This window comes from Apis laboriosa, unplaced genomic scaffold (genome assembly GCF_014066325.1).
Source record: "Apis laboriosa isolate Shangri-la unplaced genomic scaffold, ASM1406632v1 scaffold1321_cov151, whole genome shotgun sequence".
NCBI classification, from domain to species: domain Eukaryota; kingdom Metazoa; phylum Arthropoda; class Insecta; order Hymenoptera; family Apidae; genus Apis; species Apis laboriosa.
In genome coordinates this window covers 263,937-284,102 of record NW_025221248.1, presented here as the reverse complement: position 1 = coordinate 284,102, position 20,166 = coordinate 263,937, and the positions used below count along the sequence as shown (strand labels likewise).

The 20,166-nt window shown below is 25.8% G+C and overlaps 2 protein-coding genes and 1 long non-coding RNA gene across 7 annotated transcripts; 1 reads left to right on the top strand and 2 right to left on the bottom strand.

The window, feature by feature from the left end:
- Positions 1-307: 307 nt before the first annotated feature.
- Positions 308-13,035, bottom strand: LOC122720772 (protein diaphanous). 4 transcript variants are annotated; one of them, XM_043947739.1, is made up of 18 exons: positions 12,962-13,033; positions 12,572-12,789; positions 11,811-11,891; positions 8,654-8,836; positions 8,287-8,585; positions 8,164-8,184; positions 6,925-7,234; positions 6,388-6,734; positions 6,021-6,312; positions 5,535-5,906; positions 5,270-5,412; positions 4,922-5,189; positions 4,561-4,800; positions 4,181-4,435; positions 3,874-4,038; positions 3,567-3,810; positions 1,461-1,542; positions 308-1,192 (listed from the first exon to the last, which is right to left on the bottom strand). In XM_043947739.1, the coding sequence occupies exons 3-18, from the start codon at positions 11,844-11,846 to the stop codon at positions 1,171-1,173; spliced, it is 3,279 nt and encodes a 1,092-aa protein (XP_043803674.1). In that variant the 5' UTR covers positions 11,847-11,891; positions 12,572-12,789; positions 12,962-13,033; the 3' UTR covers positions 308-1,170. The 4 variants fall into 4 exon arrangements, with proteins under 4 accessions (XP_043803674.1, XP_043803673.1, XP_043803671.1 ...); XM_043947738.1 differs by lacking the exons at positions 308-1,192; positions 1,461-1,542 and having other exon boundaries at positions 2,179-3,810; positions 5,535-5,596; positions 5,693-5,906; positions 12,962-13,035; XM_043947736.1 differs by lacking the exons at positions 308-1,192; positions 1,461-1,542 and having other exon boundaries at positions 2,179-3,810; positions 12,962-13,035.
- Positions 9,402-18,352, top strand: LOC122720777. Its single transcript, XR_006347810.1, has 3 exons — positions 9,402-9,730; positions 18,005-18,118; positions 18,198-18,352. It is a non-coding gene; the product is annotated as an uncharacterized LOC122720777 (long non-coding RNA).
- On the bottom strand, positions 15,899-19,971 carry LOC122720774 (protein PAT1 homolog 1). 2 transcript variants are annotated; one of them, XM_043947741.1, is made up of 10 exons: positions 19,872-19,971; positions 18,959-19,153; positions 18,401-18,830; positions 18,196-18,299; positions 17,626-18,122; positions 17,295-17,508; positions 17,106-17,214; positions 17,011-17,039; positions 16,570-16,833; positions 15,899-16,482 (listed from the first exon to the last, which is right to left on the bottom strand). In XM_043947741.1, exons 1-10 carry the CDS (start codon positions 19,908-19,910, stop codon positions 16,225-16,227), a joined length of 2,139 nt encoding a protein of 712 aa, XP_043803676.1. In that variant the 5' UTR covers positions 19,911-19,971; the 3' UTR covers positions 15,899-16,224. The 2 variants fall into 2 exon arrangements, with proteins under 2 accessions (XP_043803676.1, XP_043803675.1); XM_043947740.1 differs by having other exon boundaries at positions 17,011-17,214.
- Positions 19,972-20,166: the final 195 nt, after the last annotated feature.

Genomic DNA, 20,166 nt, shown 5'->3' with positions numbered 1-20,166 from the left:
TTAAACTGTACAACGATTATAAATATATATTCGAATTGATTCATTTTTATTCAATTCCATCCAATTTCATATTATTAATCGATTTATTTTATTTTCATTTTATTATTATTGATTTATTATTATTTGTAAGCAATTTTTGTTAAAAAAATTGATTGGCAGTTACGCCAATGCACATAGATACATATACGCAACGTGTTTTGTAATATTGATTGTCGCTCGAACAATAATACCAATCAAATACCACACCTTTTACTTAAAGGTGTTTTTATTTATCGTAAGGTAAAAAAAAAAAAAAAAAGCGTTACGATTGTATTGATCGCAATGTATTGACACTATCTAAGTTCACATATTCACAATATAGATACAAATTATTTTAAAATCCGACGTTAATACATACAATATAAACAATTGTCGAACTCGAGATTCGAAAAATAAATGGTCTTTCATTATTTTAATATAGCGTCAAAATATATCTTCAAATTCACTTGAATTTTTACAAATCAGTCCGCATTTAAACATTTTACGCAAATGCTTAATATTATCGCATAATTCACTTTTTTTTTCGACGCTTTATTGATTTGGCACGGTTTGAAAGGTTTCGCGACAACACAAGGATTCGATTACCGATACCGTTTTCACATAATCGAACAAGGCTAATCGATCACCGTGCTTAAGATCAGCCGTCTTTGGATTATCGCAGAGAAAAAGATCTACTGTACGCATATTGTATATATATATATATATATGCATATTTACATAATATTATTTCACAGTCGTAAAATCTGTTTTCTATTAACGGAATTAGTTCAATAAAAATAAAAACTAATCAAGAAGTTGAAAATTTGATAGAAAATTTAGTCGAGTTATTTTTAAATGTTTTTTTTTTCATTGTCATTGAAACGCTTAGTACTGTATTATACATGTTATGTATATCTACGAAACAATTGCTCTAAACATATTATCCATAACAATAGGAAGACTGCTAGATTAATCATAATTCACAAAAATCAAAGCTCATTCTTCTGTTGATGCCGAATAAATTAATATCGAAAATTTATATGTTTTTCAAGTTATTTGTATTTTTTTTTACCGATTTATCATTTATTGATAAAACAAACACTCGATCCATCACAGTTTTGAATTTAGGACGGAAACAGGCTATTCCATGGATTATGCCGAGCTTATAAGTTCTCTGTAACAATGTTTGTTAGGCAAAGTATTATTTTGGAAATAATCCCTTTTTATAATTTTTTTATACCTCTTCTCTTGTCCCAAGTCTATCTCATTTCTTTTACTGAATTTGTTTTCGTTGTGATCTTTTCTCGTTATTATCAAACATATCGTATATGATAATCGATTTTGAGTATCGGAATACGATATATATATATATATATATATATATATATTATATATATCGCGAGAAGATCTAAATACAAATATTATTATATCTAAATACTTACGTTGAAAGTTCTCTTCCTAGCAAACCAGTTCCAACTAATCCGGTACGCGATCGACTTCTATTAAGTTGAGCTCTTCTTTCTGCTGTAAAAAAGAAATATTTACGTCGTTTGTATCCGTCTTTCATACATTTGTATGCGCTATATTAACTTGCATCATTTTACGTCATAAGCTTGCATATCATGTTGATTAGAATTATCTGTTGCGCGCAACATATCAGTTTTAACGAAAATAGTTTAAATAGTGATCGATAGTACAGGAAACTTTCTTTATTAATTTGAAACTTACGATATTTACAACGAATGCAATTACAAGTGATCGATACATGTATACGCGTATATATATTTGATATTTGTTTATATCTCGATCACAAAATATAGCACAGCCTATAATTTTTTTCTTGTAAAAACAAAACTGTATTATATGTATTTTTCTTCTTCTTCTTCTTCTTCTTCTTCTTTTTCTTCTTCTTCTTCTTCTTTTTCTTCTTCTTTTAATTTTATTTCTTTTTTCTTTTCCTGTTTCAAATAACTCGCAAAAACTGTTTCGATAATTGATGCAATATGATTTCTCCAAAAATAAAAAATGAAGAAAAGAAAAAGAAGTACGAGAGAAAAAATAATCATGTTTTTTTTTTAAATTCAATGTAATGAGAATTATAAAAAAGAAATAAATATATATAAAAAGAGAAAATAAGAAAAGAAAATATATAAAAAAAAAGAAAAAAAAAAGAAAAAATAAAAAATAAAATATATAATAATATTAATGAAACAAAATTCAGTCTTGTCGTTAAAATTACATAAATACAATAAAATACAATATGAAACAGTTATAGATATGTAACATTTGAAGAAATTACGACAACAACGCAATTTAACAAATCTACCAAAATTTCCAAATTCTTTTCCGATGTTTTTTCTTCATCGAAACGATCTGTTCAGTTTCGGTTGTAATTATAAAATTGCATTCTTGTTTAGTCGATATCGAAAGCGTGTCCTTTTTGAGCGCAAATATCGAACAATTTTTTGATGCGTTATTTGTCAATTTTAACTGATGAAAAGTATCGAGATTATTATTAATTCGAGATTCAATAGTAATAGGTTGTGTCATTTGAAAAGTAAGTTCGTCCAACTCAGTCATTTTTCTGTTCGAATTCAAGATCGGACATTGAAAGAAACACTTCAAAGATGAAAGCTGACTATTCGAATATTGTATAGACAAATCATTTTTATTTTCATCTTTCCAACAAAGGATATCTAAATTTTTTCTTTCAATCAATTTTAATGGAATTTTATCAATTTTAGTTATAATATTGTCCATAGATTTCGATATTCTATTATCCGATTCGAATGCATGGAAAAGGGAACGATTTTCGATCAGCGAAATACTTTCGCCTATAGGACTGCCCAAATAACTGAACAGCTTTCGTGCTCTTCGATTATCGCTAAATCTCGAATGCCTTTGTTTACGATTCTTAACAACACGCCGCACTATACTGTTTCTTTTATGTTTCTTACTTACTATAACTTGTCTTCGTTTAACTGGACTAAGCTTTACAGCTGTACCTATAGAAATCGTTTGATTTGGAGAGGATGAAACTAAATTCGATTTGACATGTTTCGGTGTATGTTTTTTTAGCTCATCTATCACAAATCCGTAAGATGCAACACATTGGTCGGAATTATTTGATAAATTCGAAATATCATCGAAATTTCGAGATATTTTTATAGAAATTTCTCTTTTTGGAGTTTCTTCAAATATTAATCGATCAATACGTATTTTCTTGGATGCGATTTCACTTTGTTTTTTTCTCTTAAATGAACTAATCCTAGATAAAAATTTATCTTGTTTAGGCGTTCTTGTGACAAGATCAAGTAATAAACATTTATAAAAATGTTGATTTTCTTCTGGTGTTGCATATTGTGTGAAACCAGAATTTTTTGAAATTGTGAGCATATCACGAGAAAGAGAGACGTTTCGCGTAATATTGCTTTGATTTCGTTTAATTGCAAATTGCTTAAGTTCTCCCGATTGATACAATTTAGCAAATAACAACTTCTCCTTCTTCGTAGATTTCGTTGAAGCGTATGCAGTCCTATACAACTTACCACCAGCAGCGCGTGTTTGACGTTTCCGACGTTGATCTGGTCGACTAAACGCGGAACCAGTTTGAAGAGCTTCCATTAAGCTATCCATAACACCTTCCTGAGTTTCATGTGCATTCATATCGACAAGTGCTATTTTCCTTGCTACTCGAGCTGCTTTCTCTGCTTCTGCTTTTTCTCGCGCTTCTCTCGCTCTTCTTTGTTTTTCTTCTGTTTCTCTCATTTTTATTATTTCTTTTTGAGCTTGCTGTAAAAATATACATCAAAAATAAATGTGATACAAGCTTTATTTTTTGATTTCTTTACTTACCATGAAATCATCTTTAAATGTTTTTATATCGCCAAAAAATTCTTCTATTGTATATTTCTGTTTATCAAAAGAAAAAAATTCGGAAATTTCTGTGTATAAGCTGTCCATATTTTTAAACATATTTTGAAGAACTTCGTAAGATTCACGGGCTTTTTTTGCAAAAGGCTGTATATTCGATATGATATTTAAGGAAAACAATGTAATAAAGAATATAATTTAAAAACTCAATCAAATATTAACGATATTTGTAATTACAATATAATGATGAAAAAAAAATGTAAAAAAAAATATAAAAAAAAAAGGATACACCCATGACATGTAAAAACATATCTTCATCGGATTGTGGTATTTTAGCATTCGATAAATCTTGTTCGAGATTTCGAATACTAGAATCCATTTGTCGCAAAGTTCTTTGTACATTTTCTAAAGAAACTCGACTTGCTCTATCTACATGTGCCAGTTCTTCTGTAAAACTAAGACACTCTGAGAACTTTTGTTCTATTGTGTCTACTAAATAATGCATTAAAGTCTGTTTGTTATCAATGTCCTTAGTGCTAGTTAACTGAAAATTAAAAGAAATTATTGTTATATAATAAAAAAATAAAATTGAGATTTTGTTATATTAAATTATAAACATGATTACAAATCATTGGAAATTACAAACATGATTCACAACAAGAAACAAACCTTAGTAAGAAAACTAATTTCAAATCCAAATGCTTGACCATTCTTTGAACCAGAATTCATATAATTGCCAAGCAATAGGATCAATTCCAGAATTCTGGCAAATTTTTTACTATTCTTTACTTCTTCACAAGCTGCTGTGCCTGCCACTATATCCGGTTTTACATCTTGCACTAATTCTTCATATCGCAGCATGAAACTTAATGATCTCAATCTCGGCAACAATCTCTTGATTGTCGATATCTATAGTACATAGACTCAAAAATATTTCAAAGAATAAATAAAATAGTTGTTTCAAATATTTAGATACAGTTTTTTTTATAGAAAACATTTCGATCAAAGATTGCTTGAAAAATGCACTTACAGTAATACAAAACTGTTCAGCTTCTGTTAAATCATCATATTGATCTTTATAAAAATGAAGTTTTTTTAATTGATCGGGTGGCGGTAAATACTGTATCAGTCCTTGAAGTATATTATCCGAAATAACGGGTCCTTCACATTTGAGTAAACAAGACTTTACCTCTTCATATGACATATGCTTTAAAGTACCATTAAGAAGTATAAGAATATTTTGAGCAGCTTTTCCATCAAGGACTTTTAAATCTTTCACTTTTTTTGATGAAGCTGATCTATATAATGAGAAGCATCATATTATTAATGATTTTAAAATTTTCATGTTTCAATAATGGAATAATTATTAGCTAATTACTTATCAACAACGTCATCAATTTTCTTCCCACTTGGTTTTGATGCAAACTTTAAGCTTAAACCATTTAGTATTTCGGGACTGGCCAACTTATCCTCTTGTACTTTTATCCAAAATGATTTTTCAGTGAGTTTATGTGGCATGATCTACAACATATGTTGTATTATATAATAATAATAATAATAATAATAATAATAATAATAATAATAATAATAATAAATAAATAAATAAATAAATAAATAAAAAAGATTATCGTATAAATATTTACTGCTTTCCAATTTGCTCTCTTCAATGGTGCATCGACTTCCCATTTTTTTTTTGGCTTCAATCCTAATGGAAGTGATTGTGACGTGTTAATAGCGGAATTAATCCCAGCCATCATTGGCGGTGGTGGACCTGATTGTGGCATTGGTGGAGGTTTAGGACCTGCTAGTGTACCAGGCATAGGTGGTGGTGGTGGTCCTCCTAATCCAGGAAGTGGTGGTGGAGGCGGACATAGACCACCAGAACCCGGTAAAGGTGGTGGCGGCGGAGGTGGCGGTGCTATTATTATTGTTGATCCACTCGCATTTGGAAGCGGAGGTGGTGGAGGTGGAAGATTACCAATTCCAGCCAAACCCGATAGGACTGAACCAATTTTCTATCAAATCAAAACAATTATAGTTAATAATTGTTAATAATAGTTATAAGTCAAAAGCAAATTTATATTTATATCAAATAGAAACTTTAAATGAGAATTTCATGATAAACTTACCGCATTACCGTTAGTTGATTTTATTCCTCCTTGCTCCAATTCTCTAATTTTATTTTCTGCATGTTGAAGTTTTGCTTCTGCTTCTTGTTTACTAGCTATAGCTTCTTCTAATTTTTGCAATACTTCAACCAATCGCCTTTCTTCTTCCACTCGCGATTTTTCAACCAATGTATCGATCAATGGTTGGACATCAATTTGAAAGCGCTTAGTTGCACTAAAATCTGGATCACAGCCTGAACGGTGCAACACAATTTGTGATACGCATTCTTCTATCAGTTTATAATAGGCCGGTCTATTAAGAAAAAAGAAAATAAAAAAAAAGAAAAAAGAAAATAAATAGTATGCAAAAAACTATGCTCTTTCCTACCTGACTAAAGCATCGTCTCTGACGAATAAAAGATGTTGAAGTATTGATAAAAAGTATGGTTCAGCAGACGTTTCCATTACCATATTTTTAATTACTTCAAAACAATCATTTATATCATCCAATTCCAATCGTACGTGATCAAATCTTTGTACAAATTCTTCATAATCTTCCTCTTTGTGATCATTGAAAATTTTCAAGTGTCTAGCTAAATCTTCAGATTCATTTTTTTCCAATGTTTCTAAAATATCGGCTAAACCGACTCGCATGATTTCATTTCGTAAATGCAATCTAAAGTCTAATTCTTCGGCCGAAGAAATGATAGAATTGATAAGTTGAAGGCACTCCACCTATCAATCAATAAGTTGCAATTTATTAGTTATATTATAAGTTGCATTTTAATAGTAAGTATTAATGAAAAGAAAAAAAAAAAGAAAGAGAAATGAGAAAAAGAAAATAAAGAAAAAAAAAATAAAGTAGGAATAAAATTGAAAAATGAAAATGAAAAAAAAAATATGATAGAGCGATTATAAAACGTACTCTTAGATTTTCATTTTTCTTATTCATTAGACCCTGCACAATAGGTAAAAATCTTTCTCTTCCCTTAAATTCTCCGTTCATAGTAATCGCATCCAAAACTTTTTTATGACTGTCGCTTGAAATAAGGCAAACTGCACCAAGCAGTTTTACAGCTTCTGACATAACGGATGGTTTTGTCGGCTCCAATGATCTAGCTACGATCGTGAGTGCTTCCTGATGAGCCAACATCTCCTTTATACCAACAGTATTATTCATAATAGCTTTCAAACATCGAATGCATTCGTACTGTATACGTTCATATCGATTGTCACTGTTATAAAACACAAAAGAATATCAATTTATTGAAACTAATTACAGGAAACAAAATAAAAAAAAAATAAGAATATTTTCATTGAACTGTTCAACTATTCGAAAAGAAAAATCGAATATTTAATCATTGATTATTCGAACTATTCAATTCAAATCGTGTTCAATAAATTTTATATGATTTTTGATTTTCGATTAATCGATCAGTACTATTATATGGAACATCACATAGATTATCATGCAATTAAAGAACAAACATTGATATTATACATTTTGTTCTTTAATGGCAATTATTGAAGCATTAAAATATATATGCAGGACATTAATATATTTATGGAATAATTCTGGAAGTTAAAACAAAATTTATATATACAAAAATGTTACTTAAGTTATAATAAGTTGAAATTTGCGTTAGATATAAAACAAAACAAAAATAAAACAGTTTTATCTCCGAAACTGCTGTTTTGCATCATCTTTTTCTAGTTTCATTTAATTTAAACAAAATTAAAATTAAATTGCTTATAATATAATAAATAAAGGCTTAATAATAAAATTTCAATCAAATTTAAAATTTTTACATATCAATTTTTATATTATCCATTGTATAATCTACAAAAATATTCATTCTATAAAAATATTCTACAAATATATTAACATTCTGATTTATATAAAAAACATATAAAGAAAATTTTTTTGGCATAAAATTTACAGAATCTTGCTTATAAATTATCCATATAACGCACATACATATATGTATAATATTACTAGTGTTCTCATATATATATATTTATACATCAGATATTATCATATACTATCATAATAACGTGCATCTATATCATTATAAAAAGCTAAGAGGAGAGAAAAAAAAAAAAAAATGCAAAATATTCTAAATTGCTATAAAATTAAAACAAATAGTATTTTTACAAAGATTACCTATTATAATATATGAAGGCACTGCAATAGAATAATATGAATATTAGAAATTCTTAATTGACAATATTAAATACCAATGCTATGATACATAATATAATAATTTTTTTTATGAAAAATACTTACTTTCGATAGCACTCGTTGAGCGTCGCTAAAACCTGTTTCAATCCTTTCGTACCAAATTCCTGAACCCAACTTAAAGGATTGTTTGTCAATGCTATTCTTAATGATTCAATGCAATTGTAGATTTTGTTGACACTTAAATCAGGTTGTGCCAAATACTGAATATAATCCGCAGGTTTATCAAATTTTGATTTATTCTCTTGAATGCTACCTTTATAATGCAAAACCAACATTTCTCTTTTCTTCGCTTCCGATTGTTGTCGTAATGGTTCTTTTTTTTCTTCGGTTAAATTCATATTAGCCTATTTCGATAAAAAATTTAATTATTTTAAATCATATATCATGGATCGAAAGATAGATTTTAACTTACCAACATTTCCTCAAATTTGTCATTTACTGTCTCTTTATCCATTCTTTCAATGATACAACGTTGTTGCTCAATCTCATTGAAATCATCACCGGAATGAGGTCGTGGTATAGTATTGTTTCCTAAACCACTTCTGACCCCACCTCCACGCCCGGATTTTTTTGGTCGGCCGAACCATGTGTCCAGCTACAACAATAAATAAAAAAAATAAATAAATAAAAAAGAAATCAATTACAAAATTGCTGTCGTTCTAATTCGATCTTAATATAGCACTCACTCACGAATAGGGATGATGATATTACATTATTCAACTTTCAATTCGTATAAATTATCAAGAAATGAATGTAATGTCACTGTATTATTCTTAGAATTAATCCCTCTCTTCCCTTTCCCCTTCTGACTTTGTTTTTATTTTTCTTCATTGCAACTCCATGATTTCATATTTGAAAATAAATTTTACTCAATCTGTGATCATTAGTAGAAAAGTTTAAAAAAAGAAAAAAGAGAAGTGTCTTATCATTTACAATAATTGATGCATCAAAATTATTCAGTTATTTTCATTGAATAAAAAAATTTTGATTTCTAGAATTATCTATAATAATATCTTTATCTACAATAATTGACTTATTTATAATATCGTTTTTCATTTATCCGATAAATATATTATGATAGTATTATAAAATTTTTCAAAGTTCAGATTCTTCGAGATAAAAAATATTTCAATAAATTCCCGATATATGACAATCCAATAAAAAATTTCGATAAAGTGTAATTTGTCGTTTTATTTCAGAGTAGAGCAATGAATCGGCAAGGCACGTCACGGCGCGATTGTTTCGTGACCTTCGCACAAATCAAGATTGGTGCATGCGAGCGCGTTCCTTCGGACAGATATTGAATCATAGAATAAAATGTTTTCTTGGATTAACGAGCGAACAGTATCAAATCGAAAAGTAGAATCAAGTTAACGGCATCATGATCAAGTCATTGAACGGATCGAAAGAAGGGAAAATCGCGTTGGCCTCGATAATATCCAAGAAGCGCGTCTGCGTAATTGTTACAAGTCTATCTACGATCAACTAAGTAAGTAGATTAGCATCGCATCATGTATATCGCAGACTGGTCTTCATGCGTTCATGCCTCTTGATGCGAATAAAACGAGGAACTCTTTCATAATTTTTTTATTTATATTGTAAACAACTTTTCCTAATGACTTTAAATTCTTGCAATCATTTTACCTCCATACTTTTTTTCATATTTCTCATATTTTTATACGAATCTATACGAATTGTTTTTTCTTTCTTTTATTTTTGTTTTTAGAAAATTTTTTTAGGAATTTTTAAGACAATAATGTAATAACATAATTTAGTTGTTAAAGAGAAAACAATTATCGGCATATAAATATGATAATTGGCAACTTTAATGAAGGAGTGACAGTAATAGTGATTCACATTCAAAGTTTTCTATATCACTTTTCGATGTCATAATCGTGAATAGTTCAAGGTTGCGATAATTTGAATAAAAATAGTATTTTAAAATCATTGTTATTATTATTATTATTATATATTGTTTGACATTTTAAATTTGCAAAAAATATTTTGTTCTTTTCTACTTTCAAAATTTATGTTAAAAATTAATTTTAATATTATATATAAATTTTATCAATTTATTGATAACATTATGCGCTAACGAATTGTTGTTGATATAAAATATGAGAAAAGAAATGTATGCACAGATGAGATCAAAGTTATACGAATGAACGACGATATAATCTCTATAAGTGATTAATCTAATTAGCTAATAATAATATAATTAATAAATTATTAAGATAATTAAGATAATTAGCTAACGTGCTTTCGTTCCATCCTTTTCTTATCATATTTTATATCTCTCGTTAATTGTTTTGTTTGTGCGCAAAGAAAAAAATAAAAAAAAAGCATTGTTATTTATATATTTTAAATATATATGTTTTTTGCATATTTCTCGATCATTTATACGATTGTTTGAAAATAGAGTTAAAATTTTTTTAATTAATAATAATAACTTTTCATTAAATCTTTTTAATTAATTTATAATTTATGAAAGAAACTTTAATCTTTTTAATTAAATAATTTTTTAATTATTAAACAATTTTTTAAAATTCTCAGAAATAAAATTTTTAATTTTAATAATTATTAACAAAAAAAATAAAAAAAAATTTCTAAAAGCGAGAAAAGCTAATATGAAATGAAATAAAATGATAAAAAAAAAAAAACAAAAAAATATATTGACTTAAATTATTCTGGTTATTTTGTCCTAATATATATCGCGCAAAATAATTTTTTTCTGTATGTGAAATAATTTACTTTGATTCATCTGATTCATGTAATGATATGTAATAATATTTTATTTTTGAAAAATATTTTTCAAATTATATTCGAAACTTTATTCATGCTGAACAAATTAATTTTATACGATAATATATCTAAAATTAAAATTTATTTCGATTGAATATTTATTCTGTTATCATATGAAATTCATAATTATAGCAGGAAATATAACATATGTGTTCACACACACACACACACACACACACACACACACACACACACACACACACACACACATCATATATATTGCTGAGATTTAAATTAAGAATTTCAATATAATGTTATATTTATTTTTAATTGTATTCTTATAAAAACGATTTTACGAAACTAACAAAATATCATATTTATATGATAATAATTTAAATAATTCAGTACATTACTTTGATAGTTTTAAATTACTACTTTCATTGATTGTTTGAATATTATTAAATATTGTCAAATTGATTATTTTTACAAGCATGATTCCATTATAAAAGTTATTATCAACTCTTATATATTATAAAGATTGTTATAAATATGTTGTATATTATAAAGATGATTTATACTTATATGCAGAGACATTATATATGTCATAATTTATCTAATTTTTTTGAAAATTTTATAAAAATTGATATCGCATAAAGAAGACAATTTTCAAATTTTATCATCAGATGGATGATAGTCGATGAAATCTGAATAAACAGTATAAACAAAAATTAAAAATAAATCATATTTTCTATTTCTTTTCTGCATTTCTATTTATATTGTAATGTTAATTATATTAACTTTAATTCTATATGTAATATTATACTTACAAAACCTGTAGATGATTTATCTTTTCTGTTGGCCATAGTTTAATCTTCCTCAGTTGTTACCTTCTATTATACATTGTTTTTCTATAAAAGATATGAAAAATTTTTTATGAACATATATTTATGTACAGTAAAATTTATTAAATTTCTAATAATTGTTCTCATATTAATGTAATAATTTTATAAATAAATAATGAATAATTATAAATAACAATATATTAATAAATATATATAATAAATATATAATAATATAATATAATAAATTATAAAAATTTATAAATTATTTATATTGATATTTATTTTATAAGAAAATGTTTTATATTTGAAATATTTGAATATTTTATATCTAACAGATAGTTCAAAAATTAATAATTTTATGTATGATTATATTTATAATAAAGTATTTTATAATACTTCCATATCAAATAAAGTTTAACAAATTTAAATTATATATTATTTTATTACAAAATTTCTAAAATCATTTTCGATTCTAATTTCATTTTCATTCATTGAAATAAAATTTTATAAAAATAATAAAAAAAAAGCAAAATATGATACTAGAATAGTAAAATTATCTTATTATATAAAAATTTAATCACATAACACAATAAAAAAACTCTCAAATTATTTAAAATAATCTAAAAAGAAGAAGAAATAATACTCAATATATTGATAAAAGAAAAAAAAACAAAAAAAAAATAACTCTGATTATATATATTTTACTGAAATATAAAGTGATTTTTTATAAAAATTATTTTACTTACCTAATATTACTTAAAATTTTATTCGTCAAGACATACAGTTTTAATAATTACAAATTCGATATTATTTGTATTCATTCGTTATTTATATTAAATTAATCGGTAACAAAATTTAACAGTTTTTTTTAAACCATATAAAAAATACTTGTAATTTCTCGAGCAAACTGAAATGACCTTTCCATAGATAAATATTCATTTCATCCGTTATGACAATGGAACACCTGCCAATATGAAAACAAGTTTTTAGAAAGAATCACCAAATTATTAACAAAATTTTTACATTTCATAATAAAAAAATAATTGACTAAAAAAATATTAATAACAAATATTATTAATTAGGAAAAGAAAACTGTTGTATCAGTTAATATATGTTTGTTAAATGAAAAGTCGTACCGAGTAGCATGCGAGAAACGTTACTCACGCACAACAGCGCCAATGAACAACGAATTGCAAATGTCACTTTTTCTCCATATCTATGTCGGTATTGTAGAAATATTTTTATCATTATTCACTATTGCCTTTTATAAACTCCTCATGTATTACTTTCTAACAGTAGACACAGTAAACACAATATATTTGATCTACATAAACATTATATCATTTTCCAATATTAATTTTCAATTATAATTTCTATTTGTTATTTATATATATATATATAAAAATATATATTCTTAAATATTTTTTATTATATATATATATAATATATTAAATAATAAAAATCAAAATGCAAAATATTTATTGGTTTAATGATTTAATTTAATTTAAACTATATCGATTATATAGATACATATTGAAATAGAATTATTACTGTTAATCACATCAAAAATGTATATAAAATACACGATTTTATTAATGTTCATATTAGAATAGTGATAGAAATAAATTGATACACAAGTATCAATTTTCAAAAAGATATTTATATCTAAATTCGTTTCTACAAGAATTTCGTGTAAATATAACGTAAAATTCTATAAAAATATATTTTTAATGAAAGATGAAAAGTGTTTTTTTAATTGATTCAATCTATCTTATGAAATATTTTTTTTCTAGTTCATCTATTTTTTTTTTCTTTTTCTCATGAAATTTTTTATTATATTTATATTTAAATATTTGCACTATATAAAAAGAAATTGAAATACTATTTCATATAATATATCAACTATTTATAATATCAGCTATTATATATTTTATGTATTTTATTTTTTATATATATAAAATTATTCCCGCATTTGATTTTAAGAAAAAAAAAAAAAATTAAAAATTTACGATTGTATATACACACAAAAATCTACGTATATATGTTATGCGTTAACGATCTTCCTATTTAATATTGTATGCATTCTAAATTGCTTTTAATAAAATAAAAAATAAAAAATACATCGACGTTTTATTGTTTTACAGTATACAACGCGATATTATGTGGACGCATGTAATTAGGATAAAAAGATAACATATTTCGCAAGATTATATGCAAGGGATAATGCGAATTAAACTTTATAATACAATTTAATTTCAAAGATTAAAAAATTTGTACAGTCTCAACAAATATTTTTCATCCCAGAGTAAAGAATTGAAAAGTACTCGCTTTAGTTTAATTATCATTCGATCATTATTTTACAAATGATAAAGACATTTCATTTCTTATGAAATTTCAACTAACCTTGGTTTGCAACATAAATGACAGTGCTTATATGTTTTACATCACATTTTTATATCATATTGTATTATGTTAATCAATATATAAATATAAGATTTACCAAAAAATTACTACGTAAAAATTTATGAAACCTAAAAGCTGTTCTATTAAATATCTCTTAAAGTAAGGGAAAGTAATTCGCAATATTTAAAATTATGATTTTATGTAATAAAAAAAGAGTATTAGCGTTGAATTTCGATACAACGCAATATACACGTAATTTAAATTATTATTATTAATTAAAATTAAATCTATGATTCAGAAATCGAATTAAATTTTCGATTTCATGATCAATATATCAATATATATTGATATTGAAAAATAACATGATCTATCTTTTTTTATCATTTTTATAATTTCTTTTTACCCTTTTTTATTCTTGCAAAAATGATCTAATGCTATATTTACGGAGGCAAAAAATAAATTCTCTTTTTCGCATCCGATTATAAAATATATTCATTCATCGCTCTATGTACAAGCTAAATGTACATATGAGTTTATAAATGTATACTGCAATAAAAAGTAAACGTTCATACTGTGCACCAAAGGCCGTGTAGTAGTATATTGTAAATCGCATTCCATGTACTCACTACTTGATATCTTTGTGACTATTTCATTCATAGTAAGTATGCAACATTTTATTCAATAATAATCCTGCTCTTAAAATATACACCAAATGATTGAACAGACATTATGAAACAAATTTGCAAACAAATAACAGATAAAATGAAATCATTGAATTTATATGTCTGCAATGTTCACATTATAACTTTATCAATGAAAGTTTTTAATTCGCTAATTGTTACACAAAAACATTGCAATATTTTTGTTTCTCATATAGAAACTTATAGAAACTTACATAATTATTGCATATATGATTCTTGCGCTCTTTCGGTTTTTTAAAGATATGGATGAACAATATTATTTTTATATTATAATTATTTTTACGTAAAGATTAATTAAGTATTATATAATTAATCTTGTTTAACAAATAGTTGACTTCATAATAACATTTTATCCTATTCAAAATCTTAAATGAAATTAATAACTTATATTTATATTTTAACGTAATCTATCTTTTTTTTTTTTTTTACAAATTTATGGATATTCATTGTCATTTATTTAATAGAAATATGTTTTAGTCTGAAACGAAACTACGAAAATTATCACTTTTCCCTCTCCATTCGTCATCGAAAAAAATAAATCAAAAATCATTAATAGAATCGATAATAGAAAAAGAAGAAAATAAAAAAAAAAAAATAATAGAAAGAAAATGAAAAATATTTTGTATATAAAAACATCGATATATAATTATAGATATGTTTTCATATTTATTCTGAAGAAGTAAATTTGATTAATGATGAATATTAATAATTCAAGTTTAAGCAAAATTTTTAGAGAACAAATTACATGCACATAAGATTGCAAAACTTTGCAAAATCGTAAAAGACAATATTAAAATATCTAGAAATTGAATTATATATGTTTCTGTTTAATGAGATTGTAATAAAAATATTATACAAAAACTAGAAAAGATAGAGAAAGAATGACGAATAGAGGGCATAAAATAAGATGTACAGTTTATCCAATGAATATAATTAATACCTGCTTTACGTGATATATTTAGAATAAAAAAACAAAACAAAAAAAGAAATTGTAAACAAACTATAACAATTGTAAATATTATACAGATTATTAATCAATATCATATTATTTGACATAATAAATCAGACGATTGATATAATATTTTGTTAAAATAAACATAAAAGATATATGTTTACTATGTGAAACTTGAGTATCAATTACTATATTTAATCATATGCAGAAAATATTTGATTAATCTTAATGATATAAAGTATTAAAATATTTACGTCTCTTTTTCAATGTAATTTGTCGTTCAATCAATGATTATAAAAAGCAGGTTTAAAGAAATGGCAAAAAAATATCTAATAACGTTTAACTATCGAGAAGGATTGGCATCAGTTAATAGAAGTTCCAGATTTGTATATCTCCCGCATTTTAAATGAGATAGTCGATTCAAATGCTGATTGAGCGTATTTGCAGCAATCGGTCGACAAGGTGCGACACAGGGTGGAGTTTCACCAATTATTTCAATGATGTTTGCTATGAAAGATGACCATTCCGAAGATAAAGAATCATCCGTGGGATATAATTTTTCTGCTTGTTCAAACATCGAAGCAATTACAGATACACCAAACTAAACAGAAAAGCGTTTAAATGTTGAAATCGATGTAAAAAGAAAAATAAAAAATTAAAAAATTTAACAATAAAGTTTTAAACAAACCTTGTTCGTTAAAGCAAAAGCTAAACTGTTGTTCTTGATAGGTTGATTAACAGAGTCAGATAGCGATCGAGCTAGTCGAAATATTGTATTGAAGTTTTGCACGGTATCGAACCATCGTTGAAATTCCGAATACAGGCTTATTAAGAGGTGAGAATCTCTACGACCTATAATAGCTAATCCTCGAAATATCGCGTTCCATAATTCTTCTAATTGATTACGATGGTCCGTTATATTTAAATATGGTAAGAACCTCAACAACAGCGTCTGCGATAAACAATAATATTCGAATGATCGATATATAATTTTCTTTTTTTTTTTTTATGTATTTATGTATTTATGTATTATGTATTATGTATGTATATGTATATATATATATATATATATGTATGTATATGTGCGTATTTTATTTCTTATAAAGATGTGTATTTTATTTTCACTTACCTTTCCTTTTCGAATACTTAGTATGCTCGCTAATTTATCATCTTGTATTAATTGAAGAAAAGCTGATAATATCATATTTATTATATCTGAGCTACCTTTTTTAATATTATTTGTTTCATTCTCTTCTTCTTGATTTTGTTGTTGCTCGCTAAGTAGAGCCAAAGGATTATGCAAATCTTCAAGTTTTAATTGAATTATATATAACTGAAAATAATATTATTCATGCAATAGAATGCTTATAGATAAATCAAACGTTTTGTTAAAAATAAGAAAAAAATTAATACCCTTTCAATTTCGAGTAACAATTGTCTTGTTCGCTTTGTATCTTTTTGTTGTATTTGAGTAGCTAATTGAGGATCACTATTTGGTACAACATCCATATCAATAACTTTACGTGGTGCAATAACACTAGCAAACTGTAATTTTCCCAAAGAATTTTCAAATTGTGTTGGTGTATATATAGATTTTGAAAGCACATGATGTGGTTGTTCTCGATCTCTGAAAACAAATGTAATAATAATGATTATTTATTTTATCAGGAATTTAAGCAGAAAAAAAATAAATAAACTGAGAGAAAGAAGGAAAGAAAGAAAATAAAAGAAAGATTAAGATTACCTGGAATCTCTATGATAATTATTATTATTGTTATTGTGTTTTTTATCTTTTTGCTCTTGATTTATACATTGCCTATTTCTTCTATCGCAGAAAACGATGTAATAATAATCGTCAACATATGGTTCATTTGTATTAAGTTGCAATAATTGAATATTAATTAACCACTGTTTTTCCCGAGTACTCATGAGACCGGCATATTCATCATATTCTCCTGATCCGATGATTCCATTTATTCCTTGACAGTGATGATTATAATGATAATGTCGTTGATTATTTCGATCATGATTACGATGATGTTGATTGTTCTTAAAAAATGGTTGGTGATTTCCTTGTTGTTCCCCATGATGAAAAGCTCTATTTTGATTTCTTTGATTTCCAGAATGCGGAAAAGAATGTTGCTGTTGTTGATGACTGGTCTGATTGCTAGAGAAAGGAGGTATCATACTATGATCTGCTCGTAAAAATGGAGGTGGACATAAATTCGAAAGCGATGGTTGCTGTAACAATATGATTAATTTTTACAAAATATTTTTTAGAAATATTTATATACAATTAATTATTAAAACTTACAGGAAAATTATTACAAAATGAACCATGAATTGGTTGTCTTTGAGCAGTATGTGGTAACATCAAGTGTGCTGTAATAGGATATCTCAGTACATTTCCAGTTTGATCTGTAAAAATAAATATATTGATTTCAAAAGAAAATAATGTGAATTCAAATTTATATCATCTTAATTTATCAATAATGAAATTTAATTTTTCATATACTTACTGGCTAATAATCTAGGATGCTGTAAAAATTGAGGATGAGGAAATCTCATGTTTGTTGGTAAAACAACAGGATGTGGAGGTATACCCAATCCTGGCGGGAAGCGCGGTGGTGCAGACAAAGATTCAAACAAAAGTGATCCATCGGATTTCTGTTGTTGTTGTTGTTGTTGTTGTTGTTGTTGTTGTTGTGGTTGTTGTGTTTGAGTAGGTTTATTTAATCTAGATGGTTGTCTATTTGCAATTAATCCCTTTTCCAATTGTTCCACTGTGCATACATTTGTTATAGCTGGTGATAAAGTTAAAGGTGGTCGAGGTTTAGGAAGGACTAAATTGGAAGGACTATCCCATACTCCAGGACGTGGAACAATACCTTCTTTTTCATCTAATACCAAATGGGATAAATTATCTTCAATATCTAAATTGGTTACATTCTGTAACAATAATCATAATTTTTTTACAAATCAGTTGATATAAATGATTATAAATAAAAAAAAATATAATAAATCTATTATTATATATATATATTATATATATATATATATATATTATATATATTTACTTTTTTGCTTAAAGTATTCTGATTATGAGGGCGATTGGATTCTGTAATTTCTGCAAGTTTTTCATGATCTTTTTCCCAATCACCAATAGTAGCTTCAGAGCCAAAAGTTTCATCATTCAAAGCATCATATTCTTCCTCTTCTCCAAGATCATCTTCTTCAAAGGGACATTCGAGACCATCTTCTAAACTGCTATTCTATATAAATCATAAAAAATAGTATATATAAAAATAGTAAATAAAAAAGAAATATTATTAAAATAATATTTTACTATTTTTAGTTTATTATTAATTAATTATTTATTATAAATACAAAATTAGTTAAAATTAATACAAAATTGTATTGATAAAATTGATTGATAAGTAAAAAATTTTGATACAAAGATAATAGCAAACTATACAACGATCATTCGCTTTCTTTATTTTGTTAAAACATCTAATAGAAAACTAAAATAAAACAAAATTATGGGAGAAAAAATAAAGAAAAAATTAAAATAAAACAAGCTTGTGAAGGAAAAATAATAATTAATATAAAAATAGCAGTATTAATGACCTTTGAAGAGATTAAAACATTGACGAGGTTATGCGATGTATGTATCTCCATAACGACTGGAAATGGTAATGATACATACTATGTATTTTAAGAACTATATATGCGTAAAAAAAAAAATAATAGAATATAAGATATAAAGAATTCGCTAAATAATCTTTGCCAATCCATGTTAAATGAATAAATTATTCGTGTTAGCATTGGATTGCATTGGACAGTTTATAATTTGTTATATTTCTGATGAAACCACGACGCGACTCTTGGTTAAAATCATGCACAATCTCTTAATCTTGTCGTGTTATTTTTCATTATTTTTAAACAGAGATAAAAAAAAAAAATAATCCCAAGAAGAACTTGCTTACTTACTGCAAGCGACGTATCGAAACCGAAAAAGAAGTCTGCCATTTGTCGAAATTAAATGTGCAAAATGACATGTTCTGATCAAACGTCAAGCGATACGAAATGCATCAGCTGTCATGGCGGTTCACTATGTGAATTCATAACTGTATTCTAGATGTCGCAGTCGTTTCTTTAAAAAGCTTATATATAGCATATATTTACTATTATATTATATATTTACTATTTAATATTTCGAAGCTCTAATTACAATTAAATTATTTCAAGGATTACATTAATTACACTTAAAATATTTAAAATGTTA

Coding starts and splice junctions, on each gene's coding strand:
- LOC122720772 (XM_043947736.1), bottom strand. CDS start 11,846: ATGGCCAACAGAAAAGATAAATCATCTACAGGTTTT. Junction 6,735..6,924: donor AGAAAAATGAAAATCTAAGA/GTACGTTTTATA, acceptor ATTGATTGATAG/GTGGAGTGCCTTCAACTTAT. Junction 4,436..4,560: donor AAATTAGTTTTCTTACTAAG/GTTTGTTTCTTG, acceptor TTTAATTTTCAG/TTAACTAGCACTAAGGACAT.
- LOC122720774 (XM_043947740.1), bottom strand. CDS start 19,910: ATGGCAGACTTCTTTTTCGGTTTCGATACGTCGCTTGCA. Junction 19,154..19,871: donor GTTTCGATACGTCGCTTGCA/GTAAGTAAGCAA, acceptor TGATTTATATAG/AATAGCAGTTTAGAAGATGG. Junction 17,215..17,294: donor TGTTACTCGAAATTGAAAGG/GTATTAATTTTT, acceptor TATTATTTTCAG/TTATATATAATTCAATTAAA.